This window comes from Gossypium raimondii, chromosome 13, assembly GCF_025698545.1.
Source record: "Gossypium raimondii isolate GPD5lz chromosome 13, ASM2569854v1, whole genome shotgun sequence".
Lineage (NCBI taxonomy): Eukaryota > Viridiplantae > Streptophyta > Magnoliopsida > Malvales > Malvaceae > Gossypium > Gossypium raimondii.
Genome location: NC_068577.1, coordinates 57,577,547 through 57,598,841, shown reverse-complemented (window position 1 = coordinate 57,598,841; position 21,295 = coordinate 57,577,547). Strand labels below are relative to the sequence as shown.

General features: G+C 34.0%; 3 protein-coding genes across 3 annotated transcripts; 1 reads left to right on the top strand and 2 right to left on the bottom strand.

Annotated features, from left to right (window-relative positions):
• Positions 1-1,467: 1,467 nt before the first annotated feature.
• On the bottom strand, positions 1,468-6,851 carry LOC105783675 (cysteine desulfurase 1, chloroplastic). Its single transcript, XM_012609259.2, has 10 exons — positions 6,584-6,851; positions 6,352-6,485; positions 5,418-5,577; positions 5,116-5,302; positions 4,455-4,600; positions 4,306-4,378; positions 4,112-4,175; positions 3,051-3,150; positions 2,099-2,257; positions 1,468-1,838 (listed from the first exon to the last, which is right to left on the bottom strand). The coding sequence occupies exons 1-10, from the start codon at positions 6,767-6,769 to the stop codon at positions 1,668-1,670; spliced, it is 1,380 nt and encodes a 459-aa protein (XP_012464713.1). The 5' UTR covers positions 6,770-6,851; the 3' UTR covers positions 1,468-1,667.
• Positions 6,852-8,815: 1,964 nt separating this feature from the next.
• Positions 8,816-12,340, top strand: LOC105783056 (hypothetical protein). Its single transcript, XM_012608238.2, has 2 exons — positions 8,816-8,980; positions 10,183-12,340. Exon 2 carries the CDS (start codon positions 10,203-10,205, stop codon positions 12,162-12,164), a length of 1,962 nt encoding a protein of 653 aa, XP_012463692.1. The 5' UTR covers positions 8,816-8,980; positions 10,183-10,202; the 3' UTR covers positions 12,165-12,340.
• A 1,028-nt stretch (positions 12,341-13,368) lies between these two features.
• LOC105783340 (uncharacterized) lies at positions 13,369-20,989 on the bottom strand. Its single transcript, XM_012608744.2, has 8 exons — positions 20,637-20,989; positions 19,172-19,282; positions 18,492-19,094; positions 17,418-17,494; positions 15,794-16,210; positions 15,611-15,691; positions 15,423-15,517; positions 13,369-13,735 (listed from the first exon to the last, which is right to left on the bottom strand). The coding sequence occupies exons 1-8, from the start codon at positions 20,641-20,643 to the stop codon at positions 13,666-13,668; spliced, it is 1,461 nt and encodes a 486-aa protein (XP_012464198.1). The 5' UTR covers positions 20,644-20,989; the 3' UTR covers positions 13,369-13,665.
• Between the last annotated feature and the right edge of the window lie 306 nt (positions 20,990-21,295).

Genomic DNA, 21,295 nt, shown 5'->3' with positions numbered 1-21,295 from the left:
AGGTTATTATATTATTAATAAGTTTATGCTTTCGGATTTTAACTTTAAAAGATTACAAAATAGTCACTGAACTATTCTAAAGTTCTCAATTATGTCATTGGGTTGTTAAGTTATTTTAAAATTCCGATTAGCGAGCTTCAAGCGACAATTCGACAATCGGTACGGTGGATCAGTATCCATTGCCAAGTAGAACATACATTAGTTTCAAGTCAATCTGATGGTTAGTGTCTAAGATCGACTAAGAAAGTTGTTTGGATTTTAATTCGCAAATTCGTGACATTAAAAGTTGTTTCATGAAAAAAAACTGAATTGTAGAAGAGAAGAGAAAACAAAACTTTCAATTGATGCAGGCAAAGCAAACAACTATACAACAATAATTTTAACAATCCAGCAACTCAAATGAAAACTTTTGAATAATATAGGATTGTTTTATAACTTTTTAAAATTAAGTGATCAAAACGTAAACTTACTAATAAGTTTAATGGTATTGGATGCAATTTACTTTCAAATTTTTAAATGGGTGGGGAATAATTTCCAAGTTTAGCATGTAAAAGAAAATAAATTTTAATGTAATTTTCCTTTTGAAATTACTCTATCAATAATAGGAATATGAGTTTGTTGACTGATAGTGGGAATAAATTTCACAACTAGTTTGAAAGTTAAATTTATATTTGACACAAAATAATCCTTTTCATTATTTATTTATTACATTTATTTTTAAACAATATCTTTTCATCATAAAATCATTTTATTTTAATTTATTTAAATACTTTCGAATTAGATTTTAAATTATATTCTAATTTAAATACCTATTAAATGCTTAAATTTAATTATATATTATTTTTAAAAATAGATTAAATTTCATATTTTTAATAATAAACATAATGTTAGACTTCATCTTAAGACCTCATTGAATGGAAATTTTAATTTATGTATTTAAAAGTTAAAATTAAATAATCTTACTTTTTAAGCGAAAAAAGAGCCCCAATAAAATAATTGAGACTTCATCTATATTCTATACACCATGCAATCATACTAACTCCAGAAACAAATCATCTTAAATCCAATAAATAATGGAGTTTAAAATCGAACATGACCTTATTTTTCACTAGATAAACAAACTTGATTGAGCAAACTCGAATAAATTTGATTTTTATCTCAATTCGAGCTTGAACTTCAAAAAATAAAATTCAATTGGTTTCAAACCGAGGTTTTGAGTCTAAATCGAGCTTCTAACTATTTGAACTCAACTCGAAAACAGAACACATAAACCAAGTTGGTTAGACTCTTCGTTCTTCTTGAAGTATCCATGTCAGACACTTAGACCCAACACATTTCTGAATTCCGAAAATGGATACGAGGATATGACCCTCAACGGACTACAATTACATGAAAATCTGGAAAAAGATTAAACATATCTGTGTCGAACATTTAAAATCGTGTCTGAGTAAACACATGACAACAAAATGAAGGTGAATGTATAGTATTTGATTGCGGATATGTGTTGTGACCAACTTGTTACACGATATTTTGTCAAACAACAAAGAGACCAATCACTTATACATATGTTTCGATGAAGAAAATGAAGAAGGTGCTTGTCATAAGCTTTAATGTAGTAGTATACATAAATGGTCGACACAATCTCGTGCAGGAAACAACAAATTTTGCTACTTGAAAGAGTTAAAGAAGCTGACCGTATCATTGAGCGATTGGATGAAATTGTCGACATCTTCTTCCGTATTGTAGAAATGAAGGCTTGCACGTGCGCTTGCATTGACTCCTAGACGGCGATGGAGAGGCTGAGCACAATGGTGACCTGATCTGATAGCCACTCCATGCTGAGAGTAAACAAAATAAGTTGCCATTCAATATAAAAACATCCCTTTTCGAAATCTATTCTATATAAGCTACAACTGTTTATTGAATTTGCATCCCAAAGGTTGGTTTGAGCCATAAATTCCGATCAGAGTTTCACGAATAGTTATTTGTCAATGGCAGTTTTCGAAACTAACCACAATTCTAAACCAAGCTTTAACGAATGGATAAGTGCGAAAAAAATAAATGGTATTACAGTGCTAATCCTTATTTATTATGCTACCTGTTGGTCTAGAAAAGTTGCAATATCTGTAGGATGAATATTCTCGATATTGAAAGAACAGAGAGCAGCACGGTGAATGTCATCAGAAGGTTTTGGACCATAGATCCGAATATTTGGAACAGAACATAGTTTTTCATATAAATAATTGGCCAGCTCCATCTACAAAATAAAAATTGCATAGTAAGAATAAAACCGAAAATTATAGCTTATCAGAAAGTGTCTTTTAAATCGGTCTAGCCACTTGCTCCCCAAAATAAATTAATAAATATACTGCCGATCATATAGTGTATCGCGGCAACAACAAAGCTGTAAAATAAAAAACCCCTAGAACTTTACCACTTTAGATAAAAAAACCTTATACCTTTACTACACTCAAATAAGGCCTTAAACTTTAATTCATATCCAAATAAGCTCTTGACCTTTAATTTGTACCCGAAGAAGCCCTTAACCTTTAACTTAGACCTACATAAACCCTAGAACATAAATCAACCTTTCATTTGAAATAAGGGCTTAGTTGGGTATAAATAAAACGATAAGGACTAATTTAGGTACAACAAAAGTATAAGAGCTTATTTAAGAAATGTATTCAAACTTTTTTAGTATTTTAGCCTCTTAAACTGCTTTGGAATCATTATGAAGCAACAACAAAGATTATAAAGGGAAGAAAGGTTTCATACATTCCAAAGTCCAAACCATAAAAGTAGCCAACAGAAATCTCAAGGATATATATCAGCCGCCATAGCATAACCTAATAATGGCTTCCTTAAGTATTTGTAACCAAATAATTTGTGCCAAGTTTATCCTTTGTAATTTATAAAGCCAACAAAAATGGTTGGCGTTTTATCCGTCCAAGGCAATTAATAAAGGAATCTAATACTTTAAACATAAACAAGTGGTTTTTACTTTATGAAGAAGGAACAGAAAGAACAAACAGCAAAAAATAGCAACTCACCTCATAGTCATGAATCTTCTGCATGCCAATCCCAGACAAGTAGTCAATTGCTGCCCCTAATCCAATAGCCTCACCGATTGCAGGTGTTCCAGCTTCAAATCTAATCCGATTGAAGAGCGAGAACAGAATGAGACATTATAGGAAACAAAATATTGAATATTCAGACTGACAATTAGTTGAATGACATATGGCTTTAAAACAAACAAGGGGCAGTTCTTTTCAGCGGACTAAATTCTAAATTTATGGTCAAATGAAGCAGTTTGTGCGAGTGTGTATATGAATCTACCATTAGCAAGGTTCTGAAAACTGCTTTTGCAGCAGCAACAGCAGCATACAAATGAAGCATTCAACAAGTAAAGGCTGATTACTTTGCACACAGAAAACTATAGCTAATATCTAGAAATACTGAGAACTCCATTTTGCAGAACTTTCTTTGACAACTGGCACATACATGTGGAGTATGCTTCTCATTGAAGGTAGCTACTATAGAATCAGTTAATAGGAGCCAATTTCCAGTTGTTAGGCCTTACTTTTACCAACAACCTTGTATATTTATTTTCCATTTGCTGTTTTTTAATTTTTTTCTGTCGAGTGTCTTGTCATTACTTTGTTGTTTTCTTTCTTTCTTTCGGTTAGGAAAAAATATTTCAATTGCTAAAATTTAGGGAAAAAAATGTTCACAAGTGAGATATATTACTAATAATTTACCAGTTGAAGCAGTCTACAAAGGGTTTATTACAATGAGGAAAGTAAAGAAAAAATTTCATGCAGTTAAAAGGGAGATTAACTCGGACCTTGAACTTATAAGCATCCCCCCCCCCAAAAAAAAAAGTGGTTTATCCATGACATTGATCTTATCATATCTTTGTCCATGCTCGATGACATTCAATAATGTAGCAGCTTAATGAGAAAACAGGGATCATAGGACTCAAATTCTGCTATTCAAAAAGTCAACTTAATAAGACAAGCATAACTCAAACAAATTAAAAACTGCAAACGCTCCTCTCATCCTTGAACTCTTTATAAAAGCATACTTTTAGGATGAAGATAAGATCACTAACCTGGACGGGGGTTCTGCATATGTTGAATGATCTAAGAACACGTCAGAGATCATTTCTCCACCACCTGAAAGGAGAAAAATCATTACTAGGATCAGCTTTAAACTACTTCCATGACTCTTTTCCCAAGGATTCAGATAGAAAAAACTGTTACAGATAAGACTTAAACTATAAATGGAAAGAAAGCAACGGCATACCTAAGAATGGAGGCATGGTTAACAAGAGATTGCTCTTGCCAAATAAGAATCCAATGCCTGTAGGCCCACACATCTGAAGCATGTTTATTCCTTAACCATGTATACTTGTCCATATAAAGCTTAGAGCATACATAAGGTGACAAACTAACCTTGTGAGAAGAAGCAACAAGAAAGTCAGCATCAAGACCTTGGACATCAACCACCATATGGGGAACACTTTGACAAGCATCTACAAGCACTTTTGCCCCAACTGCATGAGCCCAAATCACAATGTCTTCAATGGGAAGAACTGAGCCTGCAAGAAAAAGAAAGTTTGGTCCTGTAAGTATCACAATGCTAATTATAATATTGATGAAAATGAGATCATCCATCAATAACTTTGGGAAAACATAATATGATCAGATGGTGATTTATTCTACTAACGAACTTTTTCTGTTAATTCCCTTTTTTTCAGTGGAAGGGATAGCAGTAGAGATTACAACTAGAAGCACATCTAATTCGCTGCATCGCCAGAAACTTATATTCCAATAAACCAAAGACTACAACTCCCAACTAAAAATATATATTGATTTGAGCTGGTTTAGTGTACTCAAACAGGAATGTGTAATCGGGAAACTTCAAGTGCATAGGTTAGACTCAAATATAAAATTTAGCTAAGTTCAATTCACAAAAGAAAATATAAATTGAAGCCAATGGCTCAGCACGGAGAAAAGATATAAAAAATAAAAAAGAGAGAGAGAGAGATTAATTTGTCTTCTTTAAAAGTATTCACAAGCAAAACAGGAACAATCAATGTAAACAAAAACCTACCAAGCACATTAGACACATGATGAACAACTACAAGTTTGGTACTTGTAGAAATCATCTCTCTCAGCTTCTCTACATCCGGAACCTCATTCTCATCTAAACTTACAAATTTCAAAATAGCACCCGTTTTTTGTGCCACAATTTGCCAAGGAACAATAGCACTGTGATGCTCAGCTATTGTAAGTATAATCTGCAAACATAAATCTTCAAACATCATGATTCAATGAAAACTAACAACTACCCTAGATGTAAAAAGATAAGAAAATCCTTTTTTCTTTCTTATAAAAGAGATCTATTAAGACAACCTCATCCCTGGGCTTTAAATTGGACAAACCCCAAGAATAAGCCACTAAATTAATAGCCTCAGTAGCGTTTCTTGTGAAAACAATCTCAGCAGAATCTGATGCATTAATAAAAGCTGCCACTTTCTTCCGTGCCAACTCATATTCATCAGTTGCCTTGGCACTGTATTTATAATCAAAGTAAAACAAAGGTTAGCTCTTTGCTTCCAATAAAGTTGCTTGAAAGCAATCAATTAGTCTTAGAAGAGGACATATAACTAAAATGCAACACGGGTTCTAACAAATGCTACTGAGCACCCTTATAACACCTTTAATGGTTAATAAATATACTACATAATATTAATTTTGTATTAAATCCAGTAACTACTTCACTCATGATTCCATCATTGAGAAAAATATATTAGCTTATATAGTATCATTTTTCTAACATGTGCGATAAGGCTACTTTCTAAAGCCACTATCAATGCTACTATCTTTATCCAATGCATTTGAAAACAATAAAATTAAACTGCAAACTACTGCATCTAGTACAATGTTAGTGCTATAAATAGAATACTAACTAATGCCGTACATTTGAAATTTAATCCACTTGCTTTTATTTCAAGGAATTTAATCCCTCTACTTTTTGAATCTAAAAATGCAAGTCTAATTGTCAATAAGCTTGAAATTCTTCTATTAAATTCAGTCCATTACAATGCCATTTTCTTCGTTCCATGGCTACCAAGTGGCTAGCTTTTTATTTCAAAATGTCACGCCCAGTAGATTTAAAAAGTTTAATGGCATTAACAATTGGACATAAGTTGCGAGTAAGTTCCTAGAAGTAGAGGGACTAAATTCCAAATATACAAAGAGTTAAGGGACTTGGACCATATTTTAACCCACCTTTTTTCCTTGATTAGCTTGCGAAATGAATTCATTAAAAGGGAAAATTGAGTACCTCAAGTAATGGATTCCTCTATGAACATTTGAATTGTAAGCTTCATAATAATTCTGCAGAGATTTTAACACTGCCGTTGGTTTCTGGGAGGTTGCCGCATTATCTAAATAAACAAGCTTCGACCCGTTTACTTCCTGCTAAATTTAAAAAACAACTTAATCAGCTAATATTAACAAATGAACAAACAAACAAACAAATAGAAAAACAAAAAAGAGGAAGACAATTGAAGGACCTGATGGAGTATGGGGAAGTCGGGTCGGGTTAATTGGCCTAATGAGACGAAACCTTCGTTAACGGCGGCTGAAATCGAAGCGGAGAAGCGGCGGAAACCTAGCCGAAAAGTCGAAGAAGAAGAAGATGATGAAATGTTAGGGCTTAGAAATGGAAAAGAAGGGAGCTTTACGACTAAGCCTTCCATCGTTGGTTCTTTTTGCTCATCAATACAACTACAAAATTTCGTTAGTGGCTGCCCTTGCTTATCTGTGTTAGTATTTACTATATAGCTCAATCCTACCTCGTTAGTATTTACTATATATTTCAATCCTACCCCAGTGAAAAGAATTGGCGGCTTTAAATTCTTGGGCTTCTTTAACTAGCCTTATTGGGCCTGGTTTTGTATTTTTGGATAAACTACACCGAATGTTACTAAATTTAGTAAATTTACGTTTTGGTCACTTAACTTGAAAACAATTACAAAATAGTCATTGAATTATTTGAAAATTTCCATGTAAGTCATTAGTCGTTGTTATATGGCTTTTTTTGTTCACACCGCCTATACCAATCAAAAGCTCTCTTTTCCCCTTCTCTTTTATAGTTCAGTTTTTTTTTATGGAACAGTTTTGAACGTCACAAATTTGCGACCTAAAATCCAAATAGTTTTCTTCTCCGATCTCCGCCACGGGCCGCCAGATCAACTTGGATTCAAGGTATGTTCTTCTACTCGTTGATTGATACTAGTTCACCATATCGATTATCGAATTGTCACTTAGAACTCACTAGTTAGACTTTTTTTTAAATAACAACCTTGTGAGTTAAGTAAAAACTCTCAATTACTTAAATAAAAACTTTGGAATAATTAGCGAACACTTTTTAATTTTTTTAATTTGAGAAACCAAAATGTAAACTTATAACATTTTAGTGACACTGGGTGTAGTTTACCATTTAGTTTAAGAAATAGAGACAATTTTTATTTTTTTATTAGAAAATAAAAGTGTAAATTACATTGAATGCCACTAAACTATTATTAAGTTTACATTATGACCACTCAACTTCAAAAAGTTACAAAATAGTTATTGAACTGTTCAAAAGTTTTTATTTAAGTCACTAAGCTGTTATTTTTTTAAGTCCAATTAGTGAGTTCAAGCGTCAATTCAACGATTTGTACAGTGGATTGGTACCCATCGGCAAGTAGAAGAACATACCATAGTTCCAACTTGATCTGACGATCAATGTCGAAATTTGATAACAAAAGTTATTTAGATTTTGGTTTGCAGATTTTAACGTTCAAAGTTATTTCATGAAAAAAAATGAATTGTAGAAGAGAACGAGAATGAGAGCTTTTGATTGGTGCAAGCAATGCGAACGAAAAAGACCATACAACAACGATTTTAATAGTCTGGTAACTTAAATGAAAGCTTTCAAATAGTTCAATTGTCATTTTGTAACCTTTTTAAATTGAATGACCAAAATGTAAACTATTTTAATAGTTCAGAGACTCAAATGAAAACTTTCAAGTAGTTTAGTGGCCATTTTGTAATTCATTCAATGTAAACTTACTAATAGTATAATGACATTCGTCGCAGTTTTCCCTAAAATAGCCTTTATTTTTAATATTTGGGTAAACTATACCCAATGTCATTAAACTATTAGTAAGCTTACGTTCTGGTCATTCAACTTCAAAAGATTACAAAATGATCACTGAATTATTCGAAAGTTTTCATTTAAGTTGTTGAACAATTCAAAAATTTTTATTTAAGTCACTGGGTTGGTAAGTTATTTTTTCTTTAAAAAAGTTTGGCTAACAAGTTTTAAGCAATAATTCGACGATTAGTACAATAGATTAGTACCCATCAACAAGCAAAAGAACACACCTTAGATCCAAATTGATCTAACAGTTAATGTTAGAGATTGAAGAATAAAGACGTTTGGATTTTTGGTTCCCAAATTGATGATGTTCAAAGCTGTTTTAGGAAAAAAAAAACTGAATTGTAGAAGAGGATGAGAATGAAAGCTTTTAAGTAGTATAGACAATGTGAATAGAGAAGGCCATACAACAACGATTTTAATAGCCTTGTGACTTAAATAAATTTTTTTGAATAATTTAGTGACTATTTTGTAATTTTTAAAGTTAAATGGCCAAAACGTAAAATTACTAATTGTTTAGTAATCTTGGGTGCAGTTTGCCCTTAATATTTCTCTTTTTTCTTACAAAAAAAAAAACATCAAAACCCTAATTATATCGACTCAGTTTGGGCCTCGAAAAACCTATCTGTCTCTCATTCCCCCCCCCCTCTCTCTCTGTGTGTGTGTGTGTGTGTCTCTTTTCTCAATTGGCAAAATCCGATTTCTCTCAACTATCAATCCTTCAATCTCAATCGTTCGATCCATCTTCTCTTTACATTCAACCCAGGTATTCCCCCATTTTTTTTTTCTCATTTTCCCTCTTTGATTTCCTCTGTTTTAATTAAATTAAATTTTCTTTTCCTTTTTCGATTCTTTTTTGGATTTTTTATTTTTTTCTATGTAGGACGTTTTGTGTCGATTGTTCATGTGGTTGAATCCTTCAAAATTTTGAACTTTTTTTTTAATTTCTATTGAATCTGCATTGTTTTGTTCAAAGAATCGTGTTTTTTCTCGATCGAATTGGCTCGTTAACCTAATTTTAAATATAATGTGTAGATTCATGGATTATTGACTCGGGAAATTGAAATTCTGGAGATTTCTTTTGCTGATCCAATATATATATTTTAAGTAGGAAGCATTTGCTAAGAATTTTGTTGCGGGAAAATAGGTTTCTTTGTGATCAGAATACAGAAAAAGTGTGGCGTTAGTTTGCAGTTGATCTTTTTATCTATGACTGCCTTTTGATTGCTTGATTTTTTTTTCTCATAATTATAGATTCGACCATCATTTTTAGGGTTTCACAATGCGGTGATTCGCATGGCTGCATTTTTATTATCTGCCAAATTAGGTTTCGATAATATAGAGAAGTGAATTTTTATGTGTATTTAGATAGTATTTTCTAAAATAGTTAGGATCATGTTGAATATGACGGGGGACCAAATTTGTTTGCATTGTTTTTGTAAATTACAAAGGGAATGGGGGTTGCAAAAGAGCTTCCCCAAGAAGCTTGAACTTGCCTGCCATTTGTTCTATTATTTCTTATCTGTTAATTATAAGTAGTTTTCCCACATCAATAATGGAAGAATGATATTGAGAACTGAAAGTTATTGGGATATGACGGTTTCCTCATCGATTAGGAACTGAAAGTTTAGTCTTGTATTTTATTTTGATCTCCTTTCTTTAACTGGATACCAGTTAATTTTTCAAGGTCCAGGCACATGATTTGCTTCTTTGGTCACAGCAGACTAGGATTCTAGAATCAATAAATTACATGGAGCTTTTTAGATTATAATGCTTTTTTTACAAGTAAAAACCTTCTAGGTTTGTGCTCTTGAATAGTGTGTTTTAAGAAGTAAACAATTATTTAAACTTCTTTATTTTCATTGCTGAGTATTGATTGCTTTAGTATTCTTCATGTGTCATTGATGTAGTAAATTATTCTTTTTTATGGGTCATTGATTCAGTAAATTATTGTCCTAACTGGTTCAGGAGTATATTTGGCTGCGACGATGTCTCCTGCATCCAAGTCAAAGTCCAAGGATAAGAAAACTAGCAAAGAACCTCAGAAGGCTTCTTCAAAGCCTTCAGGATCTGCTAATGCGGGTAGTGGTGTGCCGGCTAGTGCATATAATCCAGTTTTGGGAACATTTCATACCATTGAAACAGTGCCATTGTCCTCAGCTTCAGCTCTTCAAAACAATGGTCGCTTCCGAAACATAGATGAGACAGATGAGCATTTGGGGGGATCACCCAGAGCTGGGGTTGGGTATGATTCTGTATCTAATAATGGTAGCTGGTCTGGTGAGTCCGAAGATCATAAAGATAAAACATCTAATCCTCCTGTCCGGCAGGAAATAATACCTGGAGCTGATAATGATAAGCGAGAAAAAATTCGTCAAAAGAATGAGAGGAAACATCAACGACAAAAGGAGAGGCGAGCTCAGGAATTGCATGAGCGGTGCAATGGCTATCTCATGTCAAGAAAGCTTGAAGCACTTGCTCAACAGCTTGTAGCAATGGGATTTTCTCATGATCGAGCTACAATGGCTCTTATATTGAACGATGGCAAAGTGGAGGAGTCTGTGGCATGGCTTTTTGATGGAGGTGAAGAAGCGGTTAAGCATAAGGAATCAACTGTGGGTGGTGGGATCCTAAAAATTGACATATCAGAAGAACTTGCACAAATCGCGGATATGGAAATCAGATACAAGTGTACAAAGCAAGAGGTTGAAAGAGCAGTTGTTGCTGCGGATGGTGATCTTGAGATAGCAGCCGAATCCTTAAGAACCTTCAAGTTGGACCCACCTACTCCATCAAAGCCAGAAGAAACTTGCAATCCCATGACTTCTAGTACTAGTAAGGTGGCGGTGACAAGTGGCCAAAACTTATCTGCAAGACCACAACCGAAACAAAATCTGTCTACTGTTACACAGCTAAGAAGGGATGAGAAGGATTTAAATTTTACGAAAGCAGCAGTCACAATGGGAGTTTCTCCGGAATCTGTGAGTAAAAGTTTCCAGCATATGAAGAGAATACAACCAAAGATGGAATGGGCAAAACCGCAACTAAGTGAGGTGCCGGCTGAGAAAAGGTGGCTAAGTTCCGGATCAAATCCTTCGGTTTCTTATTCTTTGGCATCACCTTTGCAGGCATCACCTCCACCATCAAAGGTAGAAAGTCATCATGTGGCTGTTGCAAGTGATTTTAAGAACCTTCTGCCATCAATTAGGGAACCGGTTATAATGATGCAGCGATCCCAATCTGTAAATACAAAACAGGTTCCAACTACAAGTATAAGCACATCCCCACCCGGAACCTCCTTTATGTATCCAGCCACTCGTGTTGAAAATACAAAGTCTAATGGCTTCATACCCCATATTCCCAGCAGTAGAAGCCTTAACTCCAACCATTTGAGTTCAAGTCAGATGCATCACCAGATTTTCCATCCGCAACAACAACAGCACTTCACATGCAGCAGCGGTCCTGGAGATTCCCCAGGAACAAGCCGTGGAAATGGTTTATGGAGTAGAACAGGTGCATCACCAATGCTTGCAGCCGCATCTTCACTCGGACTATTCACCGGTTTGGGTTCTACCACTTCATCAGGAGCCTCTTCTCCGGTTGATTGGAGCAGTGGTAGCTCAATGGGGCAATTGGACTATACCAATATCGATTGGAGCTTGAATCGAGGGTTGTCTTCTTCGCCAAATCCCGGTGGAATCTGGTTAGGATCATCTACATCTCCGATGAAGAGCATTCACATGTATTATCCTAACACAAACGGATTAAGTGCTAAACCAGCAATGAGATTGACACCAAATGGAAAAGGTGTTCAAATTGTAGGGTTACCGGACGGTGGAGTGGCTCCGGCCGAAACTTCAACTGCGGGCTCACAAGAGTGGACTTCACCATTTGAAGGGAAAGATCTATTTAGCTTACCCAGGCAATATGTTTCTTCTCCATCAATCTAGGATTAAGGAGGAAAAAAAATGGTTTTATGAAATAAAAATGAAAGAACAGACAAAATTTGCCTGTGGATTATGTGTTAGTTTTGGTTATTGTGATGCTAATATGTTAAATTGCTGGTGAAAATATCATTTTAGTGGGGAAAAAAATATATGCATCTGATTACTCTGTTCTCTTTGTCTCTCTATTTGCATGGTTTCAATATTTAACTTCACTTACTATTTTAAATATAGAAGTCATGTTAGTAAGTTTAATTTTAATAAGTTATACAATAATCATTAAATTATTTGAAATTTTCATTTAAGTCATTGGTCATTGGGTTGTTAAAGTTTTTCTAAAAGTTCGGTTAATGAACTTCAAGTGAGCATTCATCGACGAACAAAAGTCATACAACAACAATTTTAACAATCTAATGGTTTAAATGAATTTTTTTAATAATTTAATAACCATGTTGTATAATTAGACACTTAAGTGTAACCCTAAAAAACAAAAACAAAAAAGACGCATCAAACATTTTAACTTCTTTGTGAAGTTTTGAAGTTGCGTAGATGCAAGTGAATTGCTTTTCTTTCTCCTAAAAAATAATTGTCAAATTTAAATACTCAAACCCCATCTTATAATAAAACCAACAATGAGAAAAAGTAAATCATAAAACTAAAATTTCTATTTAAACTTAATCATAAACAAATTTATGACTTTTTAGATGGTGAAATAAAAATTTGAACTAATTCGAGCTCAGCCATAATAAGCTTAAGTAAAGAATGTCAACTCCAAGACCCATGGATGAACACCTCTACTTTAATCAACATGAAAGAATAAAGATTAACACAACTACAATCTGGAAATAAAAGTAATTGTAGATGGAGAAAATGGTACTAAACCTATCCAAAACCCGGCCTATAAGCCACCCGATATTTAAGAGAGTTTAAAAAAAAAAATACTAAATCCAAAAGTAATCCAAGACCAAAAATCAGAATTCAGATCAGTAGTCAAATCAACTAGGCCACCGGTTTGCCGGTTCGTCTAGTTTGACTAAATAAATTATTAAAAATTTATAAAAATAAAACTGGTTCTCAAGTCAACTCGTCCAATGTCTTTTTCTAAACTAATACCTAGACTAATCTAATCCAATTCAAATAATCATGCTGAAGTTGAACAAATTGTTTTAAAAATAAAACATAAATCATGACTAGGCCCGACCAAAAAAAATTCACAACTTTCCTTCACAAAGCATTTAATTAACTAAATACTGAAAGATTTTCTATACATATATATTAACAGTGGAACACCACCTTTTTAAGGACAAAATACAATGAACAAAAATGCTCAATGTTCCCTACCAGTGTGTCTTTTTCCAGTTAGTACCATGGAAGCCATATCTTTTCTGAAGCTGTACACAAAAGCAATTATATAATCCTTAATATGGGTATCGACTCGTGGAATTGAAAGATAACCCATTAAGCCTCTCTCTACAATCCATCAAACCATATGCGTTGTCGACCGTCGTCAATCCGAGGACGAATCGGTTTCTGCAGTTTCATCCTCACTGAAGCTAGATGGTACATCCATGGAAGATCTAAGATGACATATAAATAAAAAACGGTTTCAAAGGTTGAAAACTATTATAAGATGAAATAAAAAATATGCCTTGCTCAATGTTTTTTAAACAGGACAGGTGGTCTAACCGGTCAGGCCACCGGTTCATTGATCCGACCTGTTGTCCAATTAAAAATTATTAAAAATTCAAAAAGCCTGGTTCAACCGCCAGTTTAACCGGTTCAACTAGTCTGTACCAGTTCCCAATCTAATTGATTCAAAGCCACTCTCTGGACTAGTCCCCCGGCCAGTCCGGTCCAGTATTGGACTTGCTTTACCCCTACAGTCCATGCTTACTGATGGTTCCTTCGCCCTGGACTTCTCTGACATGGCCCCCTTATGTAAAATACGAACTGATCTATTGAAAGATTTGGAGGAACTCTAGCTACCCAAATTCTTGAAATATCAAATTTTGATTCAAATATTACGTATATATTCCCACATTCTACTTCACTACTTAAAGACTGTCATTCACAAGTGGTTTATTATCATATTGGTTTGGTTTTTGGGTAAAGCTACGGTCCCAAAACCGGAACTTAATTGGGTACGAACAAGGTCATAGTCTAGAGATAGGGAAGGGTTGCAAATGCTTAGACTTGAACCCGAACCTGCTTGATGCCACCTTTAAAGGATGGATGTATGAATTGACTAAGCTAAGCTTTTCCGCTAATTACGAAGATGTTCAAGGGCCATTCTGTTTATGTTGGGTCTCAACCTACTCAAAAAAATTGGTTTTAGCTTGGTCGGATTGCTTAACTACGACAATCAGATTACATTTTCCGAATCACTCAAAAGGTACACACACACAAATGTTGTTCCAATAGTTGCTACTAGTACCGACTAAAAATATTCTTGAAAACTGAAGAAAAGCACCACCAAAATAGTTGCTATTCCCACTGAAAACAAGAATGAATGCACAGAAACAAAACCGCAATAAATGTGTGAGCACATAAAAGAATGCCTGTCTACATACATGCAAAATCAAAATAAATATGGTGAAAGTACCTAAAATGTCCCTGTATTATAGGAACTGGATCAAACTAGTCCTTCTATTATAAAATGGAATAATTTAGTCCCTATACTATTAAAAAGAATCAAATAACTCCAAATTGTAACAAAGAACATTTACCGTATAAAAATTGTCTTGAAAATTGTTTTTTTCAATCGCAGTTCAATTCTAAACAAAAAATTCATTTACGAACCATAAAAACTTTGAAAACATTAACAGCAAATGATATTTTTAAACAGTAAATGTTAACTCTATTCCAATTTAGCCTTATTTGATTCTTTTAATAGTATAGGAACTAAATTGATCAATTTAATAGTAAGAGACTAATTTGATAAGGTCCCTATAATAGAGGGACCTCTCATATACATTCACCGAATAAATACACAAGAAGAAGTTCATTGGGGTATGCACATGGCAATAAATAAAAGCTATATTATTGCTTCGACTCTTAAGTTTTCCTAAAAGATTCTGTGTCAAACACATTTCTGAACATGGGGTATGGGGATATCACTTCTCTAAAGAATTAGGGACTGTGAAATGTGTGAGCGCATAACTGGCCGTTCTAACCGAGTCTAGCACATATCTATGTATAAAAATCACATCCAAGTCGAATAACATAGAATAAGAGGGAATGGGTAAGAAATACATAAATACTAACCCTTTAGTCTGATTTGTCAACAAAGGCAATCTAGCATGTGGTGCATATGCTGCAAAATCTTGTTGAGGATGTTGAGCATTGACTTGTTTGGAGACCTTAAAATATGAAACGGTGTCAAAAGCAAAACATCAGTACATGATATGCATGCATAACCAAAACTCCATACACGAACTAAAGCATGAACTTACTCTCAATTTGTTTTTCAGATTGGTTTTTACTGTAACAGGGTACTCCTTTTTTGTCTTCCACTCTCCACCAAGTTTCTCCACCTGCACATTATGTGAAGCAAATCAATTTCATGAGAAAACATTCATCATGGAAACTATTGATTGGAAAAAACAATGAGCAGAAATATAAGCCGATTATGACACCTTTCCCATCCTTGCAGATGATCCTCTCTCAGTACTCGAGGACTCATTGTACCCTCGAATCAAATTTGAAGTTCTAGATAAGTTTTCATTCTTAGGGGCCTTATAGGTATGGTTATCATCATCATGCAACCAAGGCTTTTCTTGTTCATCGGAAACTTTCATACCATAGGGACTGGGATGATTAGGAAAAGAATCCGATCCCATCTTTTCAACAGCAAGCTTTGAGCTCGTTTTAATTCGTTTGGAATCAGTGAGAGTACTTTTTTTGGTAGAATCGTTGTAGATATCTAAAGAAGACTTATGTTTTAGTTGATGATGAGATTTTCTGTCCCGTCTTTCGGACCCTTGCACTGTGTTAAATTTGGCACCCTCCATATCGGAATCCTGAGAACTAATCTTCGAATTATGTACATTTACCTACAAGGCCATCAAAAAGAAAAATAGATTTATGACCCAAAAACCTCACTTTGAATAACTTATTCTTAAAAAGAAAGATAATATCCAGCTTGTTAATACGAGTTCAGATAATATCCAGCTTGTTAATACGAGTTCCTATTATAACTAATATCGATATAGCTTCTAATTGGATGGATTGGATTGACTTCCGTGTATCCAAGACCAGGTATAAAGAACACTTATTGCTCTTACGAAGCATCACAGAAGGTAATGATTGAACCAAAGCTTTTAATCTGCAATGTCCAAAACTATTTAGCAGGAATTCGTGTTTCGTTGAACTAAAAGATCCTAATATAGGACCAAGATATTTCTAGGCAAGGATAGACTCTCTCTCCCCTTCCATAGAAGTGTTCGGATAATTTCTCCTTTATCTCTTGAATGAATTGTGGGGCTAAACAAAATTGCTTAAAACTAAAGGTTAAATTCTGCTATTAATCCCTGTACTTTAATTTGATCAATTTTAGGCTCTGTACTTTTCAAATTGGTTTAGTGTCTGTACTTCTCAAAATTTGAAATTTTAGTCCTAACCCAACACATAGCTTTTGAATTTTGATAATTCTAAGTCACTATACTTTTCGAATTCTAAAATTTCAGTCTTGACACAAATGAACTTTTATTGAGTAATACGTATAAATAACAAATTGACATAGCATTACACATGAAAATATGCTTGCCGCATCAGATTTTGGAAATAGCAAAACTTAATGAATTTAACAATTATCGTTAAACTTAATGACTTTAACAGTTATCGTTTAGCAAGGACTGAAATTTTAAAATTTGAAAAGTACAAAGACTAAAATTGACCAAATTAAAGTATAGGAACTAAATTCATAACTTTCACAAAGTAAAGAGACTAATAGCAGAATTTAACCAAAACTAAAACAGGTATAGAAGTTTTACTCGGTCTAAACCACTGTAAATACTAGCAGTGCTCGACACATATCGCCAATTGTGTAATACTCACAACAATCCCCGGTTTTCAACGAGAATACCCTGAATGAAGTTCTCTCTCAAGAGGACAGCAATATGGCACCTTTAGATATGAACTCAAACTAATGTTCAGCAATGTTTAAAAGGGTCATATAACTATAGAATGTAATATAAGTATAGTTTGGGTGTCGACTATGTTGCTAAAATGTGAAAATAATGCATCAGAGAGTTCACTTACAATGTTGCTTGGCTGCTTTATAACTCCAGAGGTATCTGGAGAATGGGTCTGTCGGGTATCTCCAACGTACATTGGCTCTGCCCAAAGCAATAAATAGAAGGCAAATATGAAGTTTCAAATATTTCAAGATTGAAAATATGGATCAACATTAAGCAAAAAGACTACACACACACATGCAGAGAAATGGAATGTTGACCGAAGAAAGAAAAACTAGTAGCAGCTATTCTCTCATTACTGTAGTATCAAAATATGTCATGCTTCGCACAAGCATGTTACCTTTCATGTAAAAACCTTTGCTTCAGATTTATATGCATCTATCCTATTTCATTGCCATTTCCAGCTGTTTACTTAGGGCTTTTATCTAAATTGATCAGACTCTTCATTTTGCTTAGAGTACTCATGTCTGGCATACATCCAGACATATGTACAAGGATATGGGTTAAAGTACCATGGAGGCCCCTATACTAGGAGTTAGATTGCATTTTACTCCCTCTATTAAAAAAAAAGAGCATATTAATCCCTGTACGTTAGATCAAAGAGCAAACTGGTCCTGTTAAAAATTTCATCCATTTCTGCTGTTAAAACTTGGTCCCTGTACATTAGCATGAGGTACACGAGGTACATCACATGTCACTGTTTGGTTATTCTATCAACCACGCCAATTTTTAACAATACAAATGGATGAAAATTTTAACAAAAACGACCAATTTGCTCTTTAATCTAATTTACAAAGACTAGTTTGCCTATTTTTTGAGTAGAGAAGGCAAAATGCATTCTGACTCCTAGTCCAAGGGCCTCCATGGTACTTTTACCCAAGGATATGACCCTGTGTTAAACATATCCGTGTTGGACACATACCTAAGTCCGAGCAACATAGGTAAGAAGAACCTTCAAAGCAAGCAAACAATATTTCAAATATAATTATCAAAAACTTCTGCGCAGCTTAATCTCTAGATTCTAAGCTCACAAGTAAAAAATCTTATTGCTTTCCAAAAACTTGAAAATTCACCACAAGAATTTCATGATTCTACGAAAATAGTTGATAAAACATATGTATCCGGGTATTGGACTTACCATTGACCGGACTGCTACTTGGGAACTCAAATGCACCAGGAGGAAGTGAATCGAATTGAATACCAAGTAGAGGACCATCTTCTTTGTAATGCCTCCCTAGCTGCCTCTTAACAGCAGTAATAGCAGAATTTTCAATTTCACCCTTAACCTTCAAATATCCCGATGGCTTATAACCGATACTTTTAGTACTCCTCGGGTTTATCTGTGTAATTGCTCCATTTTCAGGCTGATCATTTAAAGACAAATTACTTTCAGAAGATGTATCCTCCATACGATCATCATATGGATTTTGATGACTCCTACACTCGTATTTGAGGTCAGCAGCTGGAAATTCTTGGCCATAAATCCTTCGACTTTCAACTTCCCTCAGATCAATATTCCGATAATCACCCTGCTTAATACTACCACAAGAATCTTGCCTCAATCCACTGCCACGATCCTGAATAACACCACTAGAATGATCTTGTCGCCCATTAGGGTAGGATTCATCTCTCCTTTTGTCTTTCAACCTTCTGTGACAAAACCAACTAGATATCTGCTTTTCCGTCAACCCTATCTGAACTGCTAGTCGTGCTTTCATTTCATCGGAAGGAAATTTTTGCTCTGTAAAAGAACCAAAACTCCTTTTGAAACCTACGAGCAGAAACATTTAAATAAGATGACAAGAGAAGAATTAATACCTTTGTAGGCTTCCTCGAGAGCCAACAACTGGGCTGGTGTTTTGAACGTTCTTTTCTTGTTCACAACATCTAGAGAACCTTTATTCTCTTCGGTCTGTTGTTCACCCGAATCTAAAACGACCGTAGAGAAGTCATAACAAATGTATTAGATATGAAAGCATCGAGCATGGTAAGGATAAAAACACTTCAAAATTCTTGCAACTCTAAGCATCATAATACAAAACCGGAGTCATCACAGATAAGTATACTTGCTAGCCAAATACACGAAATAGTGAAACAATGAAGAGAGAAATCCACTTAACAGAAAGTAAAAGAAAAACAATAAACTCATCTAAATTACGAGGGGTCAGGTGGAAATTTTCAGTATATTACTTTAAATAACTAAAAATTCTGTTGGTTCCCCGTAAACCAGAACTTAAGCAAACACAGGTTCCAACATCAGCTAGCTCGAAAAGCTATGTCTATATATATCATTAAAGACCACGAAAAATAATTGCACCGGAAAAGCAAGAACTTTAAGGTCAGTATGAAAACAGAAAATGGATTTTATTGTGACAGTAACATAAGAAAATAACCACATACGATATATAGAACGAAGTTGTTATGGAATTTCAATCTTGTTAACATAACATATGGAAAATAATACGACTCAACCTCCGATCAATTACGTGATCTTATGAATAATGCTGTCTTCCTAAGCCGTTAACTTAGTGAAGTTTCTTGATTGGTTTTAGCTCACTTTTCACTCCGAAATTCATCTATGTAACTCGGATTTGAAGCAAGTCTCGGATAGGGATGTGTGTCAAACATGCGTATGTTCAACTTTTTCCAAGTTCTTCCACATATTTCGAGGATCCTACACACCTATGTCTGAATGTATGTCGAACATAGGTACTCACAACATTCTAAAGGGAGCACAAAATCATTAGAAACAAGCACTCAAAAATTCATGGCAACCAAAATTCTCACTAAGCAAAGCCATGAACCAACATTAAATGATCACAAATTAAGCTTAGCTTAGCTTAGCCATTGTCATTGCTAAAACACAAAGATCAAGGTCTAAGGTTAGATCTCTACTTCCCCAAATTTGTACTTCCCTCTAATGCACCATAAGCAACATTAAATTATTGAAAAAAATATAAAAATAAATAAAGCAAAGCAAAAGTAAATCATAGCCTTTTTGCTAGGAAAATAAATCATGGCAAGAATTTTACATTTCTTCCTCAATTTTCCCAACAACCAAACAACCCCTTTCCCCTCAAAAAAGAAAATTTACAAATGTTGCTAGGTTTTTATTTACCCAAACATTCCGCTATACATACAAACTTTCTAAATCCACAATTAAGAAACCAAAAAAAAAAAAAAAGAAACTTAAATAGCCAAAACTCAAAAGTGGAAAATTAATCAATAGAATTAAAAAAAAAAAAAACTCTCAAAATTTTGATCTGAGATTGAGGAACTTTACCTTCCATAGTTTTAGTTTTTTTTTTCTGGGTACCCTTTGTTTTTTTTTTTCTTCAAAGCTTTATCCTTCGATTTGAACTCAAAATATGAACACGCATTTTTGCAAAGCAAAATTTGGGTTTTCCATTGAAGAAGCTTTTACAAGTCATATATGGGTTGTTATTTTTTTTGTTTGTTTGCCTTTCTTCTTTCTACATTAACGTTTTAATTAATTTACACAAAGAGAGAGATAGAGAGAGAGGTACAGAGAGAGAAATTCATGAAAAGACAGAGGAAAAAGGACTGTTATTTTTCTTTTTGGTTTTTTTTTCTCTTTTATTCTTCCTGTTCCTCTCAATTTCTTTTTGGTTATGTAATTCAGGTTGGGGGGTTTTGGTTTTATCTTAATTAAAGTTTAAAACCCAGTTTTTTTTTAAATGGTAAATTATAAGGATAAATATTTAATTTTGAGTGATTTTTTTATATTTAATCGTTTAATTATTAAAAATGTATGTTTTGATGTCATTCTAAAACTTAACCTTTTCTGTTTAAAAGATATTAATATGCTAATAAAAAAAGTACAGCTTGGTATAGTGATGTGACTTTTAGAAAAGAAAAAAATGGATTAGGTTTTAAAGAATTTGTTAAAACTGGTTAAAACTCAAAGTGATTAAAGACGAA

Bases quoted from the DNA above. Each gene is read 5' to 3' on its own strand.
- LOC105783675 (XM_012609259.2), bottom strand. From the start codon at position 6,769: ATGGAAGGCTTAGTCGTAAAGCTCCCTTCTTTTCCATTTCTAAGCCCT. The intron at 5,578-6,351 runs GTACTCAATTTT...TTATAAATACAG, and splicing joins AGAGGAATCCATTACTTGAG to TGCCAAGGCAACTGATGAAT. The intron at 4,601-5,115 runs GTAGGTTTTTGT...TTTTTCTTGCAG, and splicing joins TCATGTGTCTAATGTGCTTG to GCTCAGTTCTTCCCATTGAA.
- LOC105783056 (XM_012608238.2), top strand. From the start codon at position 10,203: ATGTCTCCTGCATCCAAGTCAAAGTCCAAGGATAAGAAAACTAGCAAA.
- LOC105783340 (XM_012608744.2), bottom strand. The intron at 15,692-15,793 runs GTGTCATAATCG...CATAATGTGCAG, and splicing joins CATCTGCAAGGATGGGAAAG to GTGGAGAAACTTGGTGGAGA. The intron at 13,736-15,422 runs GTTAGTATTTAT...ATGTCATCTTAG, and splicing joins TTGACAAATCAGACTAAAGG to ATCTTCCATGGATGTACCAT.